Source organism: Sesamum indicum, linkage group LG10 (assembly GCF_026168435.1).
Source record: "Sesamum indicum cultivar Baizhima isolate 11 linkage group LG10, ASM2616843v1, whole genome shotgun sequence".
Classification (NCBI taxonomy): Eukaryota; Viridiplantae; Streptophyta; class Magnoliopsida; order Lamiales; family Pedaliaceae; genus Sesamum; species Sesamum indicum.
Genome location: NC_142666.1, coordinates 2079209 through 2100366, shown reverse-complemented (window position 1 = coordinate 2100366; position 21158 = coordinate 2079209). Strand labels below are relative to the sequence as shown.

The window sequence follows — 21158 nt, the reverse complement described above, 5'->3', positions numbered from 1 at the left end:
TTTATGTGGGTACATGTGTAAGTATTTTAAAAGTATAGGTGATTCGAGTAAATAATGTTGATATTTTTAATAAATATATGAATAATTATTCAAAAATATGAATAATTTATATAAATAAATTATATATCGAAGACGTAAATATAATTATTTTAAAATTATAAGTCAATTGCAAGAATTTATAGAATGTTATTATATTAAAGCAATCTGCATAATAATTTCAAATATTTGCCATCAATGACAAAATATTCGTTTACATCTATTAGCAAACGTCAATCAACTTGCAATTTGTCACATCAAATCTTCTCTCCATATATCATATTGTTTTCCGTATTATTATTATTATTATTATTATATTATATTACACATTCGTGTAATTTAAAAAACATATATATAATATTTTAATATTTATTTTTGTCAAATAACTAAAATTTTGATTAGTTGAAATTTGTTGAATTGGTTGATATTAGTAAAAAAATTAAATTTAAAAATATATTATTTACCTTTAATTGATCTGCTAATGACTTACTGATCAGAAAAAATTTATTTGACCTGTAATAAATTAGTATTAAATCAATTGAGAGTAAATATAAAATTTTTTATTTTTTTTTCATAATATCGACAAATTCGATGAATGTTTTAACTAATGGGGTCATCTATTTAACGTGGAAGGAAACATTTATAGCGGCAGCAACTCTTCGTAATTTTTTATTGTAGTATGAGAACGCAACACCAGAGCTTTTGGATGCAATAAGAGAAGTTAGAGATGAAATACAACTATATTTAAATTTTAAGAAAAAACAAACAACAATATAATCATATTTTACTAAGAGGGTGTTTGGCTACACTTATAAGCTATTTAAATCATCTTATAAGATGCTAGAGAGCTTATAAGCTCTAATTGATACTATATTTATTGAAAAATATAAATTCAAGACGTTATAAATTATACGATTAAAAATAATCACTGCAATTAACAAAAAAAATATTAATTATATATCTATATTAATATTGGACTAATATGAATGTACATATATATTATTCTTATTCAAAATTTTAGGTAATAATTCGTCATTTTTTTGTTAATGTAAAAAGATTATTTATTAAATTTTTATTTAAAATTAAATTAATGTATATTATTTACAAAAGTGTTTTAAGAATGTTTAAAATAAATAACAATTTTTTTGATTCTAATTGTATCATGCCTATTTTAGTCATTTTACCAATAAAATACCTTATTATGTCAAAACACCCTGACATCTCATAAGCTTCTAAAATATTTTATAAGACGTATGAGCTTATAAAAAAATATTTTTAAAAAGTTTAGCCAAACACCCTCTAAGTTGTCCTAGTTATATCTATAATTTTATAGAATTATTAATTTATAATATTGAAACGACCATAAATTTATAAAAGAAATTTTCTAAAAAAATATTATCTTATTAATTTATCAAAATTGTTAATTTAGATATTCGATCAAATCGGGACCGAGATAATTATAATTTTAGTAAATTCTAAAAAATCCTATTATAATTTACTAAATATTAAATGATATGAATCATACCGTATAAATACGATGTTAAGCTAATATAATATGATTTTTTATGTAAAAATATTTTATTTTTTAACTTTATTCTAATTTGATCTGCCAGTTCAGTAAAATAAGACAATAATGTGAAAATGATAGAGTTGATAGGTCATAGTGTCACAATCCAACACTCATTCATTTATAGGGTATTTTGTGTGTTTGCTAATTCCTGCATAACTCTAATTCTTAGGTGTTAATTCACTTATAAAAAATTAAATAAAGAGCTTTCTCTAGACCCTACTCCATGCATTATTATTTATATATTATAAGTATCTACCTATTTATTTTCTATTTTTTGGATAGTTAAATAAAGAAATATTCTTTTTTGCTATTGATTCCATTTTAAAATAGTGAACACAATCACAACTATAAACTACGACTGTTTATAATAATTTTTATTTATTTTTAAATAAGTTGTAAAAAAAAATCTTAAATTAAACAGTAGCAAAAGTCGAGAATATTTGAAAATAAAATTGAAACACGGGAGAAAAGTTACAATTTTGATGCTCGAGAAAATTATTTAATATTTATATATTTATAATAATTTACAGACGTTTGTAGGGAGTTGTTTGTAATTTTTATATTAATTTAAGTAGTTCAAACATCGAAATTGTAAACAAATCCCCCCAAGTTTACCTTCTTATAGCATATTTTTCATAAAATTTACGAATAAGATAGATAAAGGGGGTGCGGTTGTAAGATCGGGCTCTCATTCGGCAATGTAAATAATTTATTAACTTGGATAATTAATGTTAGTCGACCAGTAAGTCAAAGTAAACACTACCTAAGTAATTTTAAAAAATAATTTTTAAAGTTTATAAAATGCAAACTAAAATAATATGAATTATTATGATAAATATTAAGATTTGATAATGATTCAACATTGAACTCAAATGGACTAATCTTGAAATTTTTGAATTTCCCATCCACCCAATATTAACATTTTGGCCACTTCACTTTTTTGATTTTACCATTCTACACCCTCCAAATTTCAAAATTACAATCAAGGTCAATAATAAGGTAAAATAAATGCGAGATGAAGCAAAATGGAGGGTGGAAAAGAATAAAGGTGCAATGGAAGAGAGGGAGAAAGAGAAGGCGAAAGCGGGCGGGCGATGGCCGGCATCGATCGCCAATCTGACGGAGATGGCCTCGAATCTCGATTCTCTGAACAAGCTACTCATCAAGAAAGTCGTATACGTGGACAACGAAACCTTCGCCAAGGCCTCCCTCAGCTCCGAACAAGCCCGCACGATCAAGGTCTATCTTCTGCTGCTTATCGGTTTTTATTTAAATGGGGTCTAGGAGGTAGTAGGTAATTGCTTCAAATTTCGTATGGTGAGTATCATCTGCTCGTTCTTTCAAGAAATAAGAATCTGGGTTTTGGGATTTTATGGGCTCTTCTTGATGGACAGAAGGTGCTTGTGGAAATTCTCTACGCAGTCTACCATTATGGTTCACTTAATTCTCACTGGGTTTAAGTTCTATGTTAGTTTTTTTTTTTATTAACATTGTCGTTTTTCGGTTTCCGGGTTGTTGAATTTTCGAGGCCTTGGTATGAGGATACTCGGTGTTTAGTTGCGCGCATTTTGTGATCTTACTGAATTGGATGGTGATGGTGGATCATTATCACTTACTCTTCATGCTCTGTATGATTTTGTATTTCTTGTTTCCTTGTAAGTTTTTAATTTACATTATCATCTCGTTTTATGTTTTTTATGTGTTACATTTGTTGGTTTAAGTGCGCCTTGGAATTTCAAGTCTAATCTGCCCCAATGACTCGATTGGTTTCATTTGATTTTTCTTTGTGCGGGATGATCTTTGGTTATTTTTCTTTTTTGGTTTTGGATCAGGGGTTGTCGGCCCATTATGACTTTCAGTTGGCAGGGATCTTTTACTGGTTCTTTCTATCAGCTGAGCCAATTTTTTTTTTCGGGCCTCATAGATTTCTTCATGCTGAAATGGAATGTGACATTTGCTTCACAATGACCTTAAAGGTTGTCCGTAGAACTTAGATTAAGGCAACCCTACACGGAAAAGCTCGTTGTTCAATTGGAATGAAACCATGTCATGAACTTTTAATTCGATCCCCCTACATCCTCTCATGCATCCTAGTCCCACATACTTGGATTCATTTATTTAGTTATGCATTCTCTTTTTGTGTGTGTCTATGCATGTTCATTGCCCTTGGAATTTGCTCCCTCCAATTGTCTTGCTGACCTGCTTTTTGAAGTAGAACGCTGTACCACCTTGTTCATGACAACTTTAGGGACCAGAGTCTATGTCATAAGCATTCCCTTTTTACTACTTGAAGGACTGAGACCTTATTGACAGGATTGCATTATACAAAACTGTTGAATGACTGCAGGCTCTTGAGCAAAGAGTGGAGACTTTAGAAAGAGAACTTGATGCTGCCATTTCGGCCGCTGCCCGTGCACGTACTGAAAAACGTCAGGCTGAGGCAGCGCAGAAGGCTGCTGAATTGCGTCAACAAGAAATTACAAAAGAACTTGAAAACACCACTAGTATGTCTCTGCGATTTCCATTTTTCAACATATAAGTACTCTGAAATCTTATTAGTTGTAGGCAATGGAAAAGGTATTCAGCCCAATTCTTGATGTCCTCACAGTTAATACATGGGAAATTCTACACCAGCACTTGTATTATCATTCATACATGAGTATGGTAGAGACTCTGTTACCCAAGAACTAGATATCCAAGTGTTTCATGAATGTCATCGTGAATTATTTCCCATTGTGTCTGGTGGATAATATGGTTTGTTTTCTTGCATTAGAATTTGCAGTTTTTGACTTATATGCCTTTGTGAAGGACCTTCCAGTGTGTGTAGTTGATAATATATCTTCTCTCTATTTCAGAAGTGTTTGAACTTCATATGGAAGAATTGCGTGCAAAGCAGCAAGAGATTTCTAAACGGGACAAAGAGATAAAACTTCTCGAGTCTATAATCCAGACGCTTGGTGGCAGAGAATCAATTTCTGCAGATGGCTAAATCCTTTCATGTAAGTCTGCTTTTTTCATATGTACCTAGAGAATAAGAGAAGAAACTTATTTGTGTAATTCCCAATACATTGATTATGTAAAATTTTCCAATAACTCGATCATTCCTAGTGTCAAAATCGTTAATCCTTTTAACTTCTCTTACTTCAACTTAGCTGAATGCATCAGTACATGACATGCTGTCATCTATATGGACTCCTCGTAATGCAGCCGATCTTACACTGATCTCTGCAATTTTCAATGATGATGTTTTTACACCTGATAATATGCACGCGCAACTAACACAATGTAAAATGCATAATGAACTCATGTCGTAGTTAGAATGGGCAGGCATGGGAACTTGCTGAACAGGCATACAAGTGGGAGATCTTTACAAGAGTCATCTCATCAACTGCGATGAAAGAGCGGTGCAAAACTCTGATGAAATGCAGGCATACACTTGTTTTATTTGGGTTTAGTAATGAAGCACTTTGCCAGATAGGAGAGCACTGTTATCTTACAGGCAGAAAGTCGTAGTTCAAAACCTGGTTTGGATGGAATTTAATCCCGAAAGTTGTTATTGAAAAATGAGAAAAGCCACAAAATGAATTTTGCTTACATTGGAAATGCAGGTTTGTACTGTTCAAACACAAGACCAGGCAACGGAGAGGTTGGACATGATTATTATCTTGGTGGGATTATTATCTTTGTGGTCCATGTGATGCTTTGGTTGATGTATGTTTCCCGATTTTGACTCCAATTTTTGTTAGGTCCTCAATTTTTATTCAGTTCTCATATAAACATTCATTATCCCTCAACTATACCATCTTCATCAATTACCCTTCTAAATTAAAGAAATCTTCAATTATCCCCTTATCTTTATGATAATCCTTTAAAATAAATAAAAAGTAAACAAAAATACTCTTGACTATTAATAATATGCTATAATTCACTTTAATGCCCATACTTAAATATTTCAATCAATCTGACTTCAATTTTTATTCATTTATGATGTTAATAAATTAATATTGAATTAGTCACATATTGATAAGATCAATGTTAGTGCTTTTAGTTTAAAGTTATGTTTGTGGATTACACTAGATTTAATTTTAAAGACAACAATATTGCAAGTGGCCGTCGAGCCTGTTGTTTTGGCACCACAATGACAAGTGAGGTTATTTGGGAGTTAATGAGGTATTTTTTTTTGTCTTTTCATGTAAAAACTCTATTTTACTTTGACCTAACTTCGTGCTTAATACATTAGATCTGTCATTTACTGTGAATACCTAGACATGTCATTTTGATAGTTATGATTTTTATCCATACCTAATATATTTTCAGTAAATGCAGACTTGGACATATATCTATAGTAATAATTTTTTGGGTTTGGGCAGAGCCTATATTTTAAAATACCATTGGGTAAAATTTTAATATGCAAAAATACTTCTTTATTCGTTAATTTAAACTTTTGCTAATTATCAATACAACTTTGTGTACACTCAAGTCCGAAATAATTATTTAAATAAAATAACTACTTTGGATACAAATATCTAATGACAAATCCAATAAGTGATAATTTCATATTATGAAAAAAAATATTTAAACAGTTGAGCTCCTTCTCATAGTATAGAGTCTTTCAAAATTCTTTTTTTTAAGGCAAAATTATATTTGGATTGATGGATACGATTTGAATTTATTTGGATAATTTTAAATTTAAATAATTTTAAACTTGAATTATTTTTTATTAAATATTAATAGATTTCAAGTCACATATAGATAGCATCAGGGAATGAATTGTTATAAAATTGATAACAGCAAAGTCAAAGCAATTACAGGGGGCAGAGTAGATTTTCTTGCTTTTCAAAGGGCTTATTACCGATATGCTATATCTGAAGGGGTCAATTGCAATTTACACAAGAAAAGAAGCCCCAAAGGGTCGTGCGATGTCCGTTGGATTGCCTTTTATTTCAGACCCCCATGCTGCAGAAATCAGTTGAGAGATATGCCCCAAAATCTAGGGGCGAGATCAGTTTCATAGATCAAATTTTATTGTGAAATTGGAAAAGCGGACATTTGATTATTAAATCCCTAGATGCATAGACTTACGGGGAAGTATACGTAAAGGGATGGCGGAGGAGGGATCGGAGAGGGAAAATGTGGGGTTGGGGTCCATGGATTCGTTGGAGTCGCGATGGGTGTATCAGGACGAGGAGGGGTCGGAGATGGACAATGACGGAGAAGATTTTGGAGGAGGGTCTCCGCTGCGCGATTCTGACGACGAAGATAATATCGAACATAGGTTGATTCGGACGGGGCCGAGGATTGATTCGTTTGATGTTGAGGCACTTGAAGTTCCCGGTGTGCAGAGAAATGATTTTGAGGTACCTTTTTTTTTTTCCTTTTTCTTTTTTGTGTTTACAAAATCTCTAATTTAGTTTGATTTGTTTGTCCCTGTGGTTATTATATGTGGGGTTTCAATTTCTTCTCTTTCTTTCTTTCTTTCCTTTTTTTTTTTTGGGGAAAGAAAGTTTCTCGTATTTTTGGCTGTAAAGGAGTGTATTTCATAATGTTCTATGGATTTAAGTTGGTGATCCTTATTTGAGAAAAACAAGTGTAATGATTGAGCATAAGAGCTTAGGACTATGATGAAGTTACCAGTCTTGTTTTCACCAATGCTGACATGAACTTTGGTATAAACCCATTTAGTTTTTATAAAGTAGCTGGTGAGTGATAAACAATTTCCTGATTTATTTCTGATGAAAATTTCATCCGGGAACTTCACTCTACTTCTGGGAATGCTCTCGTCAAGGAGTTTAGACCTCCTACCTTGTTCAGAAAGAAGCATTTTGTTCTATTATGAAGTTTCATGTTTCACTTCTCATATCCAGACTAATGTATAGCACTAGGTACCTGTGAACTATTATCCATCAAATTTCATTTTTCTCTATGCTCTTCGTAAATTTTTAGATATTTGGCATTAAAAAGAAATACATTTTTTTTTATAATTACACTCCCCTCCCCTGAAGTATAGTGTAATTACACATAGAACCCCATGTGGTTTGGAAAATTACGTCTAGCACCCCTGAGGATTGCTTCCGTCTAATAAATAAGTCCACGTGTTAGTTAAAATTCACCGAATTTACTGATATCAACAAAAAAATCAGAAAAAAATCTATATCAATCCCTGATTGAGTTGCTGCAGGTCAAATAAATCTTTTAATAACCAAATTACCCTCATATGTCTTCACATGTTAATGCACGTGAGGAGGAATATTTTCATAGTTTAAGGTAGTTTAGTCCGAAAAAAATTATTTGATCTGAATAGGTCAGTAATCAGTTAATGAAAGGTAAATATCAATTTTTATTCAATTTTTTTATAAATATCAGCAAATTCAGTAAATGTTGACTAATGGAAGGATTTATTTGTTAGACGGGAGCAAATTTCAGGGTTGCTAGATGTAATTTCCCAAACCATAGGGGGTCTAAGTGTAATTATACCAAACTTCGGGGGAGGGGAGTGTAATTATCTTTTTTTTTTTCGAAGAATCATTTTTAGTTTACATTTTGAATATTTTCACATGATAAAGCACAAGTGTTTGTGTTGGTGTCTTGATCTGAAACATAATTGCAGGATATCACTTTGAGCTGGAGAATCATACTGGCTTTTCAGACACTTAGTGTCGTTTTCGGTGATGTGGGAACTAGTCCATTGTATACTTTCAGTGTGATGTTCAGCAAGGCACCACCCACTAGCAATAAAGATGTTCTTGGTGCATTGTCTCTAGTTTTGTACACGTTAGTTTTGATTCCACTTATCAAGTATGTCCTTATTGTTCTTTGGGCAAATGATGATGGTGAAGGTATATCTCCTTTTGGGCTTTGCTTTACACCATCCATGCATAAATGAGTCAGACTTCTTGTTTGGCGAATCCCTGCAGGTGGTACGTTTGCTCTGTACTCATTGATCTGTAGGCATGCTAAAGTTAGTCTTCTACCAAACCAACTTCCATCAGATACTAATGTATCGAGCTTCGGACTGAAGGTGCCATCACCTGAACTGGAGAGGTCACTGAAAATAAAGGAGAGACTTGAAGCTTCTCTGACACTAAAAAGGCTTCTTCTCATGTTGGTTCTGGCCGGTACTTCAATGGTGATAGCTGATGGCGTTGTTACACCTGCTATGTCAGGTGCATTTTAACAGATTCAGTCTTAGATAAGTTTTATTATTATTTGAATATATCTTGCTCTGCTGAACCAAGAAAGTGAGAACAGTCGCTATATGTATTTCTCTTGTAATGTTTGTTTGATATTTGGACTTTGGAGTTGATTACAATCCTATCACTTGTGCAGTTGTATCTGCTGTTGGTGGCTTAAAGATTGGAGTTTCAGAGATTAAGCAAGGTGTTTGACATTCTTCTACTCAATGAACTCGAGAAAACCTAAAATTTGTATGGCATTGTTATGCTATTTTTCAACTGCTTCAATTGTTTTGCTATTATTGAAATTTTCTCTTGTCAACTTTAAGCTAACATCATATCTAGAAATACCAGGTACCCAACTGTTGTTGGCTTGTTAAATACTTCAAAGATAAAAGGAAATGGTTAAAATAGGACTGGCCTTTACTTCGTTCGCAATTTGACATGGAAAAGTAGTCACAACACATATCATTTATAATATGTTGCCACTTCAAACTATCTGCGACACTGTGGTTTGAATTTTAGATGGCCTTTGCTTGAGTTGATTAGAAGAATGCAGCTCATCATAGAATAATTATAAGATACTGCTTTAATGAGTTGAATTGAGTTTGCCTATTAAGTCATGAAGTGTGAATATCTGTCATAAGATGCTTCCCTACAAACTATTTTGTGGAAGATCTGAGAAGATGTCTGCTGAGAAATTTAGGTTGCTGGTCTGGTGGTCTGTGGTTTGAATTTTAGATGGCCTTTGCTTGAGTTGATTAGAAGAATGCAGCTCATCATAGAATAATTATAAGATACTGCTTTAATGAGTTGAATTGAGTTTGCCTATTAAGTCATGAAGTGTGAATATCTGTCATAAGATGCTTCCCTACAAACTATTTTGTGGAAGATCTGAGAAGATGTCTGCTGAGAAATTTAGGTTGCTGGTCTGGTGGTATCTTTACATTCTTTCTACAGTTAGTTACTGTGTCGACACAAAGTCTCACGGATCTTGATTGAGTGGGAACCGCCTCTTGTCATTTTTGAAGGTGGGATTTCTTCAGCTGTGTGATGTTTTCTTGTGGTTTTGCTAATATTTCACTTTCTTTGAAGTACGAGAGGCAACAAAATGAGCCAGCCTCTTGGATTAGTGACTTGCTAATCCTCTGATTCCCACATAAGACGGGAATAGATTAAGGTCTTACACAAAATGAAAATATTTGTTATTATGAATCACTAACACTTACTCAATGCTGTACCACCTGAGAGATCATTGGATCTTGCTGCCGCTCATGAGATGCTGCTCACATAGGTACCACAAAGTGTTGTTGTGAGAGTCATTTCATTTTATGGCAGTATCATACATTTATCCAATGGCTCAGAAACCCACTTGGGTTTTCCTGGATTTACATTTCATTTAAATGTGATCTCATAATTTTGAAATTCCTGTAATCACGACTTTCAGTGATGTACGAACAGCTGATTATGTTTAATTTCTTTGAACTGCAGATCATGTGGTGAAAATCTCGGTTGCATGTATTATAATTTTGTTCAGTGTACAGAGGTATGGAACAAGTAAAGTGGGGCTTGTAGTTGGTCCTGCCTTGTTCCTGTGGTTTTGTTCTCTTGGGGGCATTGGCATATACAACATTATCAAATATGACGCTAGAGTTTTCCAGGCATTTAATCCAATTCATATCTATCATTTCTTTAAGCGCAATTCAACCAAGGCCTGGTATTCCCTTGGTGGCTGCCTTCTTTGTGCTACAGGTAACTTTACAGTAGAATTTGTTCTTTCGTTTTCCTATTTCTTAGTTTTTCTACCTTAATAAGACACTCTTAGAATTTTCTCAAGTTAGCCATTCTTATCTTTCTCTAGTAGTCTGCTTGGTGTCCGCTTTCTGTTGCAACATTATTACAAATTCATTTATGTAACTGGGTGTTCTTATGATGAGTTATTTTCGCTTTCTCTTTATACGAGTTCTATGCACAATATCTTGGATTGGATATTAATACCCGTGTTTCTAGTGTATATACGTGTTAGAATCCTTCAAGTTGTATGCTTAATAAGTGATCAGACATTCATGAACTAATGCATCCATATTTTTGTGGAGAATCCTCTCTACCAATGTTCCGAAATGAACAATTGAACTGGTTTAAAAAAGAACTTTCGGTGTGATTTAAAATTTCCACTTCTGCTACCTTACAGTTCCTTGTGATATGGCACTTTTGGTCCTCTGAATGTCTTGTTCTTAAAGAGGTCCTGATCAACTTTCTGTATCAAAAACTGAACAGTTCATGCAAACATTTTATTCTGTCCACAGTGGCAGAGTCCCCAACAGTTAACATTATCACTTGGCCTAATTTTAAATGATTTAATTTCTATAACTGAAATTTGGCACTTGCATTCCAGAAAGTTGAATGCCTTAGAACTCCCTGTCTATGTTAGTTCACCAAAAATATAATTTTAACTGTTGTCTTGAATTTTTTCTTTTAGTAATTATACAAAAGCATTCCATCTGATTGATTTCTGATCATCAGTTATATGACTCAGGTTCTGAGGCAATGTTTGCAGATCTTTGCTATTTTTCCGTGAGATCAGTTCAGGTAAGTAGTAAGCTTAGCAGTTCTTCCTTTTGTTGTTTGTTTAAGAGAACATTGTGTCATTGCTTTTACAAATTTTTCTTACCAACTATTTGACTTGGTTACTGCAGCTTACCTTTGTGTTTCTTGTATTACCTTGTCTTCTACTGGGTTACCTGGGTCAAGCTGCTTATCTTATGGAGAACCATGCTGACACAACACAGGCATTCTTTGCTTCTGTTCCAAGTAAATATAAAATATTCTTTTTATGACTCTGATGTACTTAATACTTTAATGTTAAATTAAGAAAGATTGATAGCATATCGTAACGGTCTTCATTTAGCTAAGCTAATGTCTATGATTTTTCTTTTCTTCATTCAAGACTTCAGTTTCTATTTTTTTATGATATTTGTTTGAAAGGGAGAGTGATGATTCAGGGTTTCTTTCTCTTCTGCAGGTGGAGCTTTCTGGCCTATCTTCCTCATAGCCAATGTCGCTGCTTTGATTGCTAGTAGAACTATGACTACAGCGACTTTCTCATGCATTAAACAATCGACAGCACTTGGCTGCTTTCCTCGTCTTAAAATTATACATACCTCGAGGAAGTTCATGGGCCAAATTTATATTCCAGTTATGAATTGGTTTCTACTGGCGCTAACCCTGGTTTTAGTCTGCAGTATCTCAAATATTTATGAGATTGGAAATGCATATGGTAATTATCTTTTTGCTTCTCTTTGAAGTTTGGTTCATTGGCTACCTAGTTTTTCTCTGTTTCATTTAACTTTACATCTTATATGTATAAATTTGGTAATTTCTCACATGCATCTAGGATAGGCCTTGGATATTTGCATGCCAACCCAACACCTTATACGATCCAGTTGGCTAAGGTTATAGTGGTATCTTGTCTCTATTGTGGTGAATTTCACCTGATAATGAGCAGCAGGAAAACAAAGATTATTTTGGTTGTGGAAATAGTTCACTACTTTTTGTTCATTCTGCCATATATTTCTCTGCCATACAAATACCTTTGTGCAATAGAATTAGGCAGGCTTCTTGTGGTCTGAGTTGAATTCTTTTTTACAGGCATTGCTGAACTCGGAGTCATGATGATGACAACAACCTTAGTAACTCTTGTGATGCTTCTTATATGGCAGATAAACATTCTTATTGTGCTGAGTTTTGCATTTATTTTCTTGGGATTGGAGTTGACTTTCTTTTCTTCAGTTTTATGGAGTGTGGGAGATGGAAGTTGGATCATACTGGTGTTTACTATTATCATATTTATAGTAATGTATATCTGGAACTATGGGAGCAGGCTAAAGTATCAGACAGAGGTGCAGAAAAAGATGTCGATGGATTTGCTTCGGAAATTGGGTCCCAACCTAGGCACTGTGAGGGCTCCTGGCATTGGCTTGCTTTACAATGAGCTAGCCAAAGGCGTACCTGCAATATTTGGACATTTTCTTACTGCTCTACCTGCTGTGCATTCAATGATCATATTTGTATGTATAAAGTATGTTCCAGTATCTGTTGTACCTCAAAGTGAAAGGTTTCTGTTTAGGCGAGTCTGCCCCAGAAGCTACCACATATTTCGTTGTGTTGCCAGGTAAGTCTCCTAAAGTTTTACTGCCTTATATTAGGCTATGTTTGCTTTCCTTAACCTTACCATGTCTAAGTCCGCTTGAGCCCCAATATGGAAGCAATTTCCCGAATTTGTTTAGTAAGTAAGATAGGCTTCACATATCTGAACTGGAGATGGAAACATCTCAAAGCCGTTTGTTGTGGAAAGATAAAGTATCATGTACTTTTAATTTTGTTGAGTTAGTATTTCATAGCACAGCTTCTGATATTCATGGGGATGGTTTTGTTGTTGGCTTATGATGACTTAATGCAATCTTTTTGAGTAATGAATTTACAGTTAATTACAGAAACTTCTCCTTGGAGTTAGTATAATTATAGAGTATACCTTCCCCTTTTTGAAATTACAAAGACCTCGCATCATTCAAGTTTTCAATATTTTACAGGTCAATTGTAAGATAATATTATTTTATTTTTTGTATGAATCTCTCAGATAATATTACCTATTTTTCACATTCCCTATATATATTGCCATTTCACATGTGGAGTAAAAACAAATGTTTTTCAAACAAAATTACATAATGAGAAGATGTTATATATAGAGCATTGGAGTATATCATGCAAACATATTCTAAATTGTCATTTGACACAGAATAAGTAGATACTGAACACTAAAAATAATCTTCATATGTTATCCCAAAGAAAAATATCCGTGCGTGTATTATCCATAAAAACATCTTTAGCATATTCAATACCTTACATCCTGTTTATGGGATTAGACAGAGAACATTATGCCCCTCTAGGCTTCTGAGAACTTAATATGAGGTGCATTTAATTTTTATTCTCAACTCTGCCTCCAACAGATATGGCTACAAGGATGTCCGCAAAGAAAACCACCAGATCTTTGAGCAGATGCTGATTGAGAGTCTTGAGAAGTTCATTCGCCGGGAAGCTCAGGAAAGGTCTCTAGAGAGCGATGGTGATTGCGAGTCTGATTCTGAAGAAGAGAATTCTTCATCAAAAACTCTAATAGCTCCCAACGGGAGCGTTTATTCACTTGCTGTCCCTCTCCTAGCCGAGTTCAGTGATACAAGCAAGTTCATTCCACAAGCAAGAATGTCGGAAGAAGAGAAGCTAGAGACCTCTACTGATGAGATGGCTGTTGATGCCGAGCAAAGCCTTGAGAAGGAGCTGTCTTTCATACGCAAGGCAAAGGAGTCTGGGTTTGTATATCTTATTGGCCATGGAGATATTAGGGCAAGGAAGGATTCTTGGTTCATAAAGAAGCTTGTTATTAATTATTTTTATGCTTTCTTGAGAAAGAACTCCAGGAGGGGAACTGCAAATTTGAGCGTTCCGCATTCACATCTGATACAGGTGGGCATGACTTACATGGTCTGAACTTTTGGATTACGATTGAATTCTATAACACCAAGTCGAACAAGAATCTGGCTATCTAACTGGTTGAGGAACTAGTCATACTTTTGCAGCCACCGGTAGGTTTTGACATGGGATCCAGGTTTTTTATACATGAAGTTCTTGGATGCTCCTTAAATTGTGCATTGGAGGAATTTTGTAAATCTCAGTGCTATTTCTTTTTCTTTTCGTTTTTTGAAGGAAAATATCATAGTTGGAGCTGTTTCTGTGAACTTATTTATATGAATGTGATCTTCAAAAGTGCAATTTGTCTTTGTTTACTTAATGATTTTTAATGGTTAATGTCATCCTTCCACGTTATTCTTGATGCATGAGGGTTAAAAGTGAAAAATCGTGTTCCTGTAACCTGTATGCAAGGGACATTAAAGTTGGGAATCATTCCTGTGTGATTCGAGCGGCTCGACGTTCAGGTGAAATGGTGCAATCAGCCACTCCTGAATTGCTGTTACTTTTAGTTTGAGTTTGGACGGAAGGACGGACGGTACTGTACTTGAAATCATTTGAGTTTAAAAGTTCATTGTAATTCTGATCAAAATAACCTAGACTTGCGGATTTCTTAATGCAGTATTGAGTTGGGACTTGATGCTTTGTTATCTTGTAATGCCTTTTTTTCAAACGTATTCTTGTGTTCGTTCTAAATATCAACCAAAAATTGCTATAATTGGCAACTATTGCTCCCTGGTAGCTATATATTAATAAGTTATAAATTAAGCCTTTCGAATTATACAACTGCAAGACAACATTACGGATGGAAAGATTCATTATCTTAACTAAAACTTTCCAACATTTATATAACTCATGACTATTGTAGAAGAGGTTTAATTTTGTAAGGAAATAATATACTTTTCTTATTTCCTACAAAAACCCACCCAACATAAATTACAGGAAGGAGGGCTATTCCGTTTCTTCCCTAATATTTTTATATATTATATATTAACTATCATCATTATATTTTCATCCTTTATTTTAATACAAATTTAAAAAATATCCCATATTGTCTAAATTCATTTCATCTTTTTTTTTTTAATTGATAGATAAGATATAAAGTAAAAGCAATCCTATTAATTTCACTTTATTGTGGCTTGTCTCCACATCCAACATACATCCATATTACAGACACGTACCACATAAAATATGAATAAGCAGGTTTTATTGCGTATTGAGTCTTGCATATACTAGCAACCAAAGTTTTTTTTAACTAATGCACCATATGAACAGACCTTAATGATATCCAATAGGAGCTGGTGAATCTCTCAGTTCCTTCCCCTGGAAGTGAATATCCTGCAAATTACAATAGAACTCAGTATTCCATGCGATAAATATATAGCATCGATGATAAGAGTTGCATTTTTATTTCATTAAAAAATCAATGCTTTTCTTTGGCTTTCTGATCTATAGTCATTTCATTTGTGTAGGCCCCTGCCGAGATTGAACGAAGCAAGAGGCTGGAATAAATATGAATACTATAAACACAACCAAAGCATGCAGCTGAGACATCTCAAAGGATAACATCATAGACAAAAGGGGAGAATTCGAGATTATCAGGGGAACTCACAGAAGCAAAATGGTTGACATCCCGGTGATGTGCTTCATCAGCTCGGATGACAGTGATGACATCCTTGAGAGTTGCATCTTTAGGAAGTCTCCAGTAGTCTATTGCAATAGCAGGAGCAGGGACATTTTCAATTGCACCACTATCAATATCCTTCAAGAACTCAGTATATGAATGTATGGCCTCTTCTTCCAAATAACCAACAATTCTATGAGCCAGTTTGGGAGATAGCATGTAAAGTACAAAGAAGGCATTGAAGAAGACTCCCTGGACGGTGAGCACCAGCAGTCTCTCATACCACTTGGGCTGCACAAGCTCTACCATGGTCATCAAATGCATCCTCTCATTTTCAGCTTCTTCAAGCAATGCTTTTATCCAACCACCACTCTGCTCAAACTTGCGCAGAGACCTCAGGTGCAACAGCATTCCACCCACCATACCTGGAACACCTGCCACAGTTTCAAGCATCATCGCTCGACAGCCATACCGCCTCTGCAAAATAATGCTATGTATTAGATTTATTAAATCAAATACAGAAGGCGCAGTCAAGCTTAATTGATTGGAAGACAGTACTCCAAATAGATATAGCTAACAATCAGTGTAGTGAAGCAGGAAAAAGAAATATACTCAGTATACCCACTAGACCAGGTCTTCATCTATTCAGCTGAATCCATCTTAGGACATCTTTGGAAGTGAGGTGTGGCTATATCGCCACAGACAGTCGAGCTCGTAAAAAGAATCAGAACAAGATAATACTAAGTCTTACATTTTCAGCGTAATAGCACACTAGCAACCGCATTCATCACATGAGAACAAGCAAAAAAGTGGATGTACCAAGATAACAAACCTGGAAAAATATATCTGTCGGAATGCGAAGAAGTTTCACTGTCCGATATGCTACTTTGTCAATAAATGTCTTCGGAACATGGTGCTTGGTAAGATCAATTGATAAGTCTGGCCGATAAGTCTCCCACGGCTGCATGATCAAAGGAACAAGAATTCAGGTTGCCGAACAACCACAGACATATAGTTTTATTACTGTTGATCATGACCTATTTATACGGCTATCTAACATTCTTCCTATATTTTAGAAACAATACAACACGAATTTGCAGCCTACCTTAAGTCCAGATCATGGAGTGTGGGTGTTAGACAGCCACTACAAATTGAAACATGTTGTAGGACACAACAATTGCTCAATACAAAATCAATTTCAGCACAAACTAAACTTGCACGCGACAGTCCTAAAATAGAATTCCTATATCGAGCTGCTTCCAACACCATTGCACATCTCCAAAAACTTGGCACCCTTTCACCTGGTCAGATCAAATTGGGCCCCGCATACTCCTACCGACACAACTGACCATCCCAAGACAGAAATCTGCACACCAGAACTCCGGCTCTGTTTCAAACTAAGCATCTACCTCACGTTAATTAACAGCAACCCTCTATCATGGATCAATTTCACAGGAAAATTCCATGCTGATTTTAAGTCGCAGGTGTACTTTATCCACCATCCCAACTATAGGGAGCTTCAGACTCCTAAACTGTATTGACAATTCAGAAAAACCATCTATCATCATTTCAACATGAAGCACCGGTGAGACTTGTTCTCTCAACCAATATAGTCAAACTATCACGAAGAATTCAGAGAACAGAAAACACTTCAATGATGTATGGAGAATTAGGATACGACATATAAACAGATGCATCCTTAGTACAGGACATATTTATCATAATCAGTACAAACACAGAGCGAGAGAGAGAGAGAGAATATAAATAGCATTCCACCGGCACATGTATTATGTATATATGATGATATGATTATTTTACCATGAAGCAGTTCCAAGGCCACTCCGTGCCATCTTCTCTGGTAACTTTAGGTCGCGAAATACCCCAGTAGCTCGAAACCACCACGTCACCTTTCTCCTCCTTTCTCGTCACGCTTTTACTCTTATCGTCTTTCTCTGCCACCGCCGACGTCGAAGAAGACTCCGCGGCCGTGCTCATCATCCGCCTCCACCCTATCAACACCATACTCAACCCACGTGCCTCCAACCCAGACGCCGCTGACACATCCAACGGCGTCAACGCTCGTATACCCGCAGCCGCAGCACATGACGACACGTAGTGACCGCCGGCGACCGCGCGCTTCATCACCGATCTCGCCACCAAGTAGTTCATTTCCGTTATTTTCACCACAAACACACGCTTCAACTCGCCCGAGAGATCTGGAATAATTGAACTGGCGGCTTGCGAAGGAGAGAAATAATCTGCTGAGAGCGGCGTTTGCTGAACCAGATACTTATAGAAGGTGCTTGGGTCACGTGGTGAGACGTTACTAGCAGGTGCATGTACGTCACGGGTAACTAATAATTCTTTAATTGCGTCGGGAGGGTTGAATTATTTGCCAATGTGACGGTTGCATTGACTGCTACTAAAATGATCAAAATGCCCTTCCATATTACCTGAATGTTTGGGGCTGCTTTTTGTTTCTTCCTCCCCAAGTTTTACCGAAAAAGAGTTTTACATGGTGTGAGCGGTCGCAGGGGAAGCAACTTGAGGTCTGCTGCCTGACCTCCACGTGGCTGGTGGCGTTGGTTGACCTAAGAGATAATTTCATTTATGTGTATGATCTTAGTTAGGGTTTAATTTTGTTTTAAAGATAAATTACAACTGACTTTTTATGGGGAAAATTATTTAGAAAAGGTAAAAGAAAATGATAAAAGTGAGGTGATTTTTAAAGTATAAAAAAATAGACAGTATCACTGCCACTTTTAATCGTACTGCCAAATTTATAAAAAAACATTGTGTGGAAGCAGGCTGCTTTTGCAGAAAATTTAGCAGCACCAGCCTACCATTTGAAGACATTATGGCATATCACAGATAATTACCTCGAAGGCACAAAGACATTATGGGATATCACCAATGCCATTTAAGGACTTTGATTTAAACATGCCCACACAACAAAGACGTGATAATCACCCCGGACGAAACAGACGACGTTCACCTTGTGGCATTGGGGGACATTAATAGTGTAATAGAATTTTGCTGTGTATGTAATAATTAATTTTTTAAATAAATAATCATTTATTGCATCTAAAAAACTATTACATACACAAAGTTATTACATTGTTACTAAGCTTGACGAGCTTGATATTGTTGGCGAGCACGTACTTATGGTCTATCCATTTCGTTTTGTATCTGAGTCGAAACGTATCTGCCTGGACCTTGGTGAAATGTTTGATTATGCACAAGTTCAAAATCAACAAGATCCCAATACTTTTCCCCAAACATAGGCTCAAACCTCCCTTGATATGTCTTTTTATATGCTCGAATACTATAGTATTGTGGAACAAAATTTGAAGCATTCACCCCAAAATATCGACATGCTTAAATTGCAAGGGAACAAGGAATTTCATGAGTTCCCTACTTGCCACATGAACGCTGATGTTGCTTCAATTTTACTACATAAATATGGGAACCTGGCCGGTCAAGCTTAATGTTAGCACCGAGGCAGATTGTTGGTTATAGTCAAACTTCTGAACAATGTGAAGTACTGCCTCACACTGTTGAGGCTCGAATAATCTAAAAACATAATCAACCTACTGCTAATTATCATTTATCATGCAATGACAATGTGTTGTGGGCTCCAAAAAATATTGTACTAAGTGAGAGAACGTTATTTGTCAATCGCCACTATCGGTAAGCGTCTGACACCTTTTAACACTCCATTTATATATTCAAACATGTTTGTAGTTAGGATACTCGTTCGCCAACCACCATCATGGGATAACGTCCATTGGGTCTTGTCAACCCCCCCGCCAATTTTATGCTTCCTTATTAAATCCTCTAATCTCCCCCATTATTCATTCAAATTCATGAGCACTCACCTCCGCACAACCCTCCGACAAAGATCCTTAAACTGAATGTTGCTGAATTTCTTGTTGGAACACATGCCATAAATAAAACCGATAAACCCCACGAGGAAATTTAAATGCTGGAACAAAATTAATAGAATTGATCAAGCCACTGTGACGGCCCAAAAATAGACAAACTTGGTCCTCTTTACTAGGTAGTAAATGCTTGGAAAGCATTTCCAAGAACCATCGTCATGATGCTACTGATTCTTCATCCATGAGCGTGAGTGCAATCGAAGTACATGCTGATTTGCATCTAAAGTTACTGCTACCAATAACTTATACGTATACTTCGTGCACAAATGGATTTTTGTCTAGACTTATAATATTTTGACAATAACGAGGTCCCTCTATACATGGTTTGAAAGCTCAAAACACGTAATTCAACATTTGTAGCCCCGATCTGCTTGTGTCCAAATGCAACCACTCCACAATTGTCCTCGGGTTCCATTTCTGCAATGCAGCTATAAATATGGGAAACTTTCTTGCACAGAACTTTCCCAAGTACCATATATTTGTTCTCTAGCTGCCTTCAAAGCTCACCATGCCTTATGATAAGAGAATTCAAAATCAAATCGATCTTTTGCATTCTGTTGGCATATTTGATATCATATGCTGAGTCTTGACGAACCATATCAAGCAAATGTGTTGCAATCATACTCTTACCCAAGTTATGATGACCAACAGAAATCTCATTCATTAGGCATGTATGTGGTCCGACGTACCTGGTAATTTTAAATAATTTCATATTTGACTTGAATATATCTCTTAGCATCACCCAATCTCTGCATCATATTTGCAAGCAATCTTCCACAATTTTGGTTTGCTCTTAATGATTCGGGATTCTCGTCTTGTACATCGGGCCAAAAAATCTTATACACTTGCTTTCAAGTGGTCTTTACTCTTGAAAATCATTTCGACAGCGATCTCTCCAGTGTTTGAGACATAAAATTACCCCAATTATCAGTAGGGATATTGTTCGAGTTGCCAGGTACCTCTGGATGTGTTGTTCAGAAAAATGGAACAACCGAAAATAGGTTAGTTGGTTCACAAACGACGGGCATGTTCAAATCAAAATGATTTTGTACTTGGCTTGCCGACTCATTTGCATTATTACCAAGTACATCCATCATAATTGGAATGCTGACATCATCATCATTTTCAGGATTATTATCATTTGGCACTCTACTTCAATCTCATCTGGTTCTGAATCCATTTGCTCATTGTCTAAGAAACTGCCGGCTTTAGACTCGTCGTTTTGTTGATTGTATGTAGATGGACTTGTACATGAAGATGGACTTGCATATGAAGATGAGCCTACATAATCT

General features: G+C 35.4%; 3 protein-coding genes across 6 annotated transcripts; 2 read left to right on the top strand and 1 right to left on the bottom strand.

The window, feature by feature from the left end:
* The first annotated feature begins 2618 nt into the window (after positions 1-2618).
* Positions 2619-5288, top strand: LOC105172602 (uncharacterized). 4 transcript variants are annotated; one of them, XM_011094119.3, is made up of 4 exons: positions 2619-2845; positions 3954-4110; positions 4462-4605; positions 4925-5288. In XM_011094119.3, the coding sequence occupies exons 1-3, from the start codon at positions 2660-2662 to the stop codon at positions 4593-4595; spliced, it is 477 nt and encodes a 158-aa protein (XP_011092421.2). In that variant the 5' UTR covers positions 2619-2659; the 3' UTR covers positions 4596-4605; positions 4925-5288. The 4 variants fall into 4 exon arrangements, with proteins under 4 accessions (XP_011092421.2, XP_011092420.2, XP_088742277.1 ...); XM_011094118.3 differs by having other exon boundaries at positions 4921-5288; XM_011094117.3 differs by having other exon boundaries at positions 2620-2845; positions 4934-5288.
* A 1233-nt stretch (positions 5289-6521) lies between these two features.
* On the top strand, positions 6522-14604 carry LOC105172603 (potassium transporter 7). Its single transcript, XM_011094120.3, has 10 exons — positions 6522-6963; positions 8214-8442; positions 8521-8769; positions 8933-8983; positions 10270-10530; positions 11315-11367; positions 11475-11589; positions 11801-12055; positions 12427-12949; positions 13785-14604. Exons 1-10 carry the CDS (start codon positions 6709-6711, stop codon positions 14320-14322), a joined length of 2529 nt encoding a protein of 842 aa, XP_011092422.1. The 5' UTR covers positions 6522-6708; the 3' UTR covers positions 14323-14604.
* A 796-nt stretch (positions 14605-15400) lies between these two features.
* On the bottom strand, positions 15401-18201 carry AOX2 (alternative oxidase 2). Its single transcript, XM_011094121.3, has 4 exons — positions 17744-18201; positions 16758-16886; positions 15914-16402; positions 15401-15639 (listed from the first exon to the last, which is right to left on the bottom strand). The coding sequence occupies exons 1-4, from the start codon at positions 18092-18094 to the stop codon at positions 15580-15582; spliced, it is 1029 nt and encodes a 342-aa protein (XP_011092423.1). The 5' UTR covers positions 18095-18201; the 3' UTR covers positions 15401-15579.
* Positions 18202-21158: the final 2957 nt, after the last annotated feature.

What these genes read in the sequence shown, in the direction of transcription:
- LOC105172602 (XM_011094119.3), top strand. Translation starts at nt 2,660, where the DNA reads ATGGAAGAGAGGGAGAAAGAGAAGGCGAAAGCGGGCGGGCGATGGCCG. An exon ending in AACAAGCCCGCACGATCAAG is followed by an intron (nt 2,846 to 3,953) that starts GTCTATCTTCTG and finishes GAATGACTGCAG; the next exon opens with GCTCTTGAGCAAAGAGTGGA. An exon ending in AGAACTTGAAAACACCACTA is followed by an intron (nt 4,111 to 4,461) that starts GTATGTCTCTGC and finishes TCTCTATTTCAG; the next exon opens with AAGTGTTTGAACTTCATATG.
- LOC105172603 (XM_011094120.3), top strand. Translation starts at nt 6,709, where the DNA reads ATGGCGGAGGAGGGATCGGAGAGGGAAAATGTGGGGTTGGGGTCCATG. An exon ending in CTGCCTTCTTTGTGCTACAG is followed by an intron (nt 10,531 to 11,314) that starts GTAACTTTACAG and finishes TATATGACTCAG; the next exon opens with GTTCTGAGGCAATGTTTGCA. An exon ending in TTTCCGTGAGATCAGTTCAG is followed by an intron (nt 11,368 to 11,474) that starts GTAAGTAGTAAG and finishes TGGTTACTGCAG; the next exon opens with CTTACCTTTGTGTTTCTTGT.
- AOX2 (XM_011094121.3), bottom strand. Translation starts at nt 18,094, where the DNA reads ATGAACTACTTGGTGGCGAGATCGGTGATGAAGCGCGCGGTCGCCGGC. An exon ending in CGACAGATATATTTTTCCAG is followed by an intron (nt 16,403 to 16,757) that starts GTTTGTTATCTT and finishes ATTATTTTGCAG; the next exon opens with AGGCGGTATGGCTGTCGAGC. An exon ending in ATGTCAACCATTTTGCTTCT is followed by an intron (nt 15,640 to 15,913) that starts GTGAGTTCCCCT and finishes TGTAATTTGCAG; the next exon opens with GATATTCACTTCCAGGGGAA.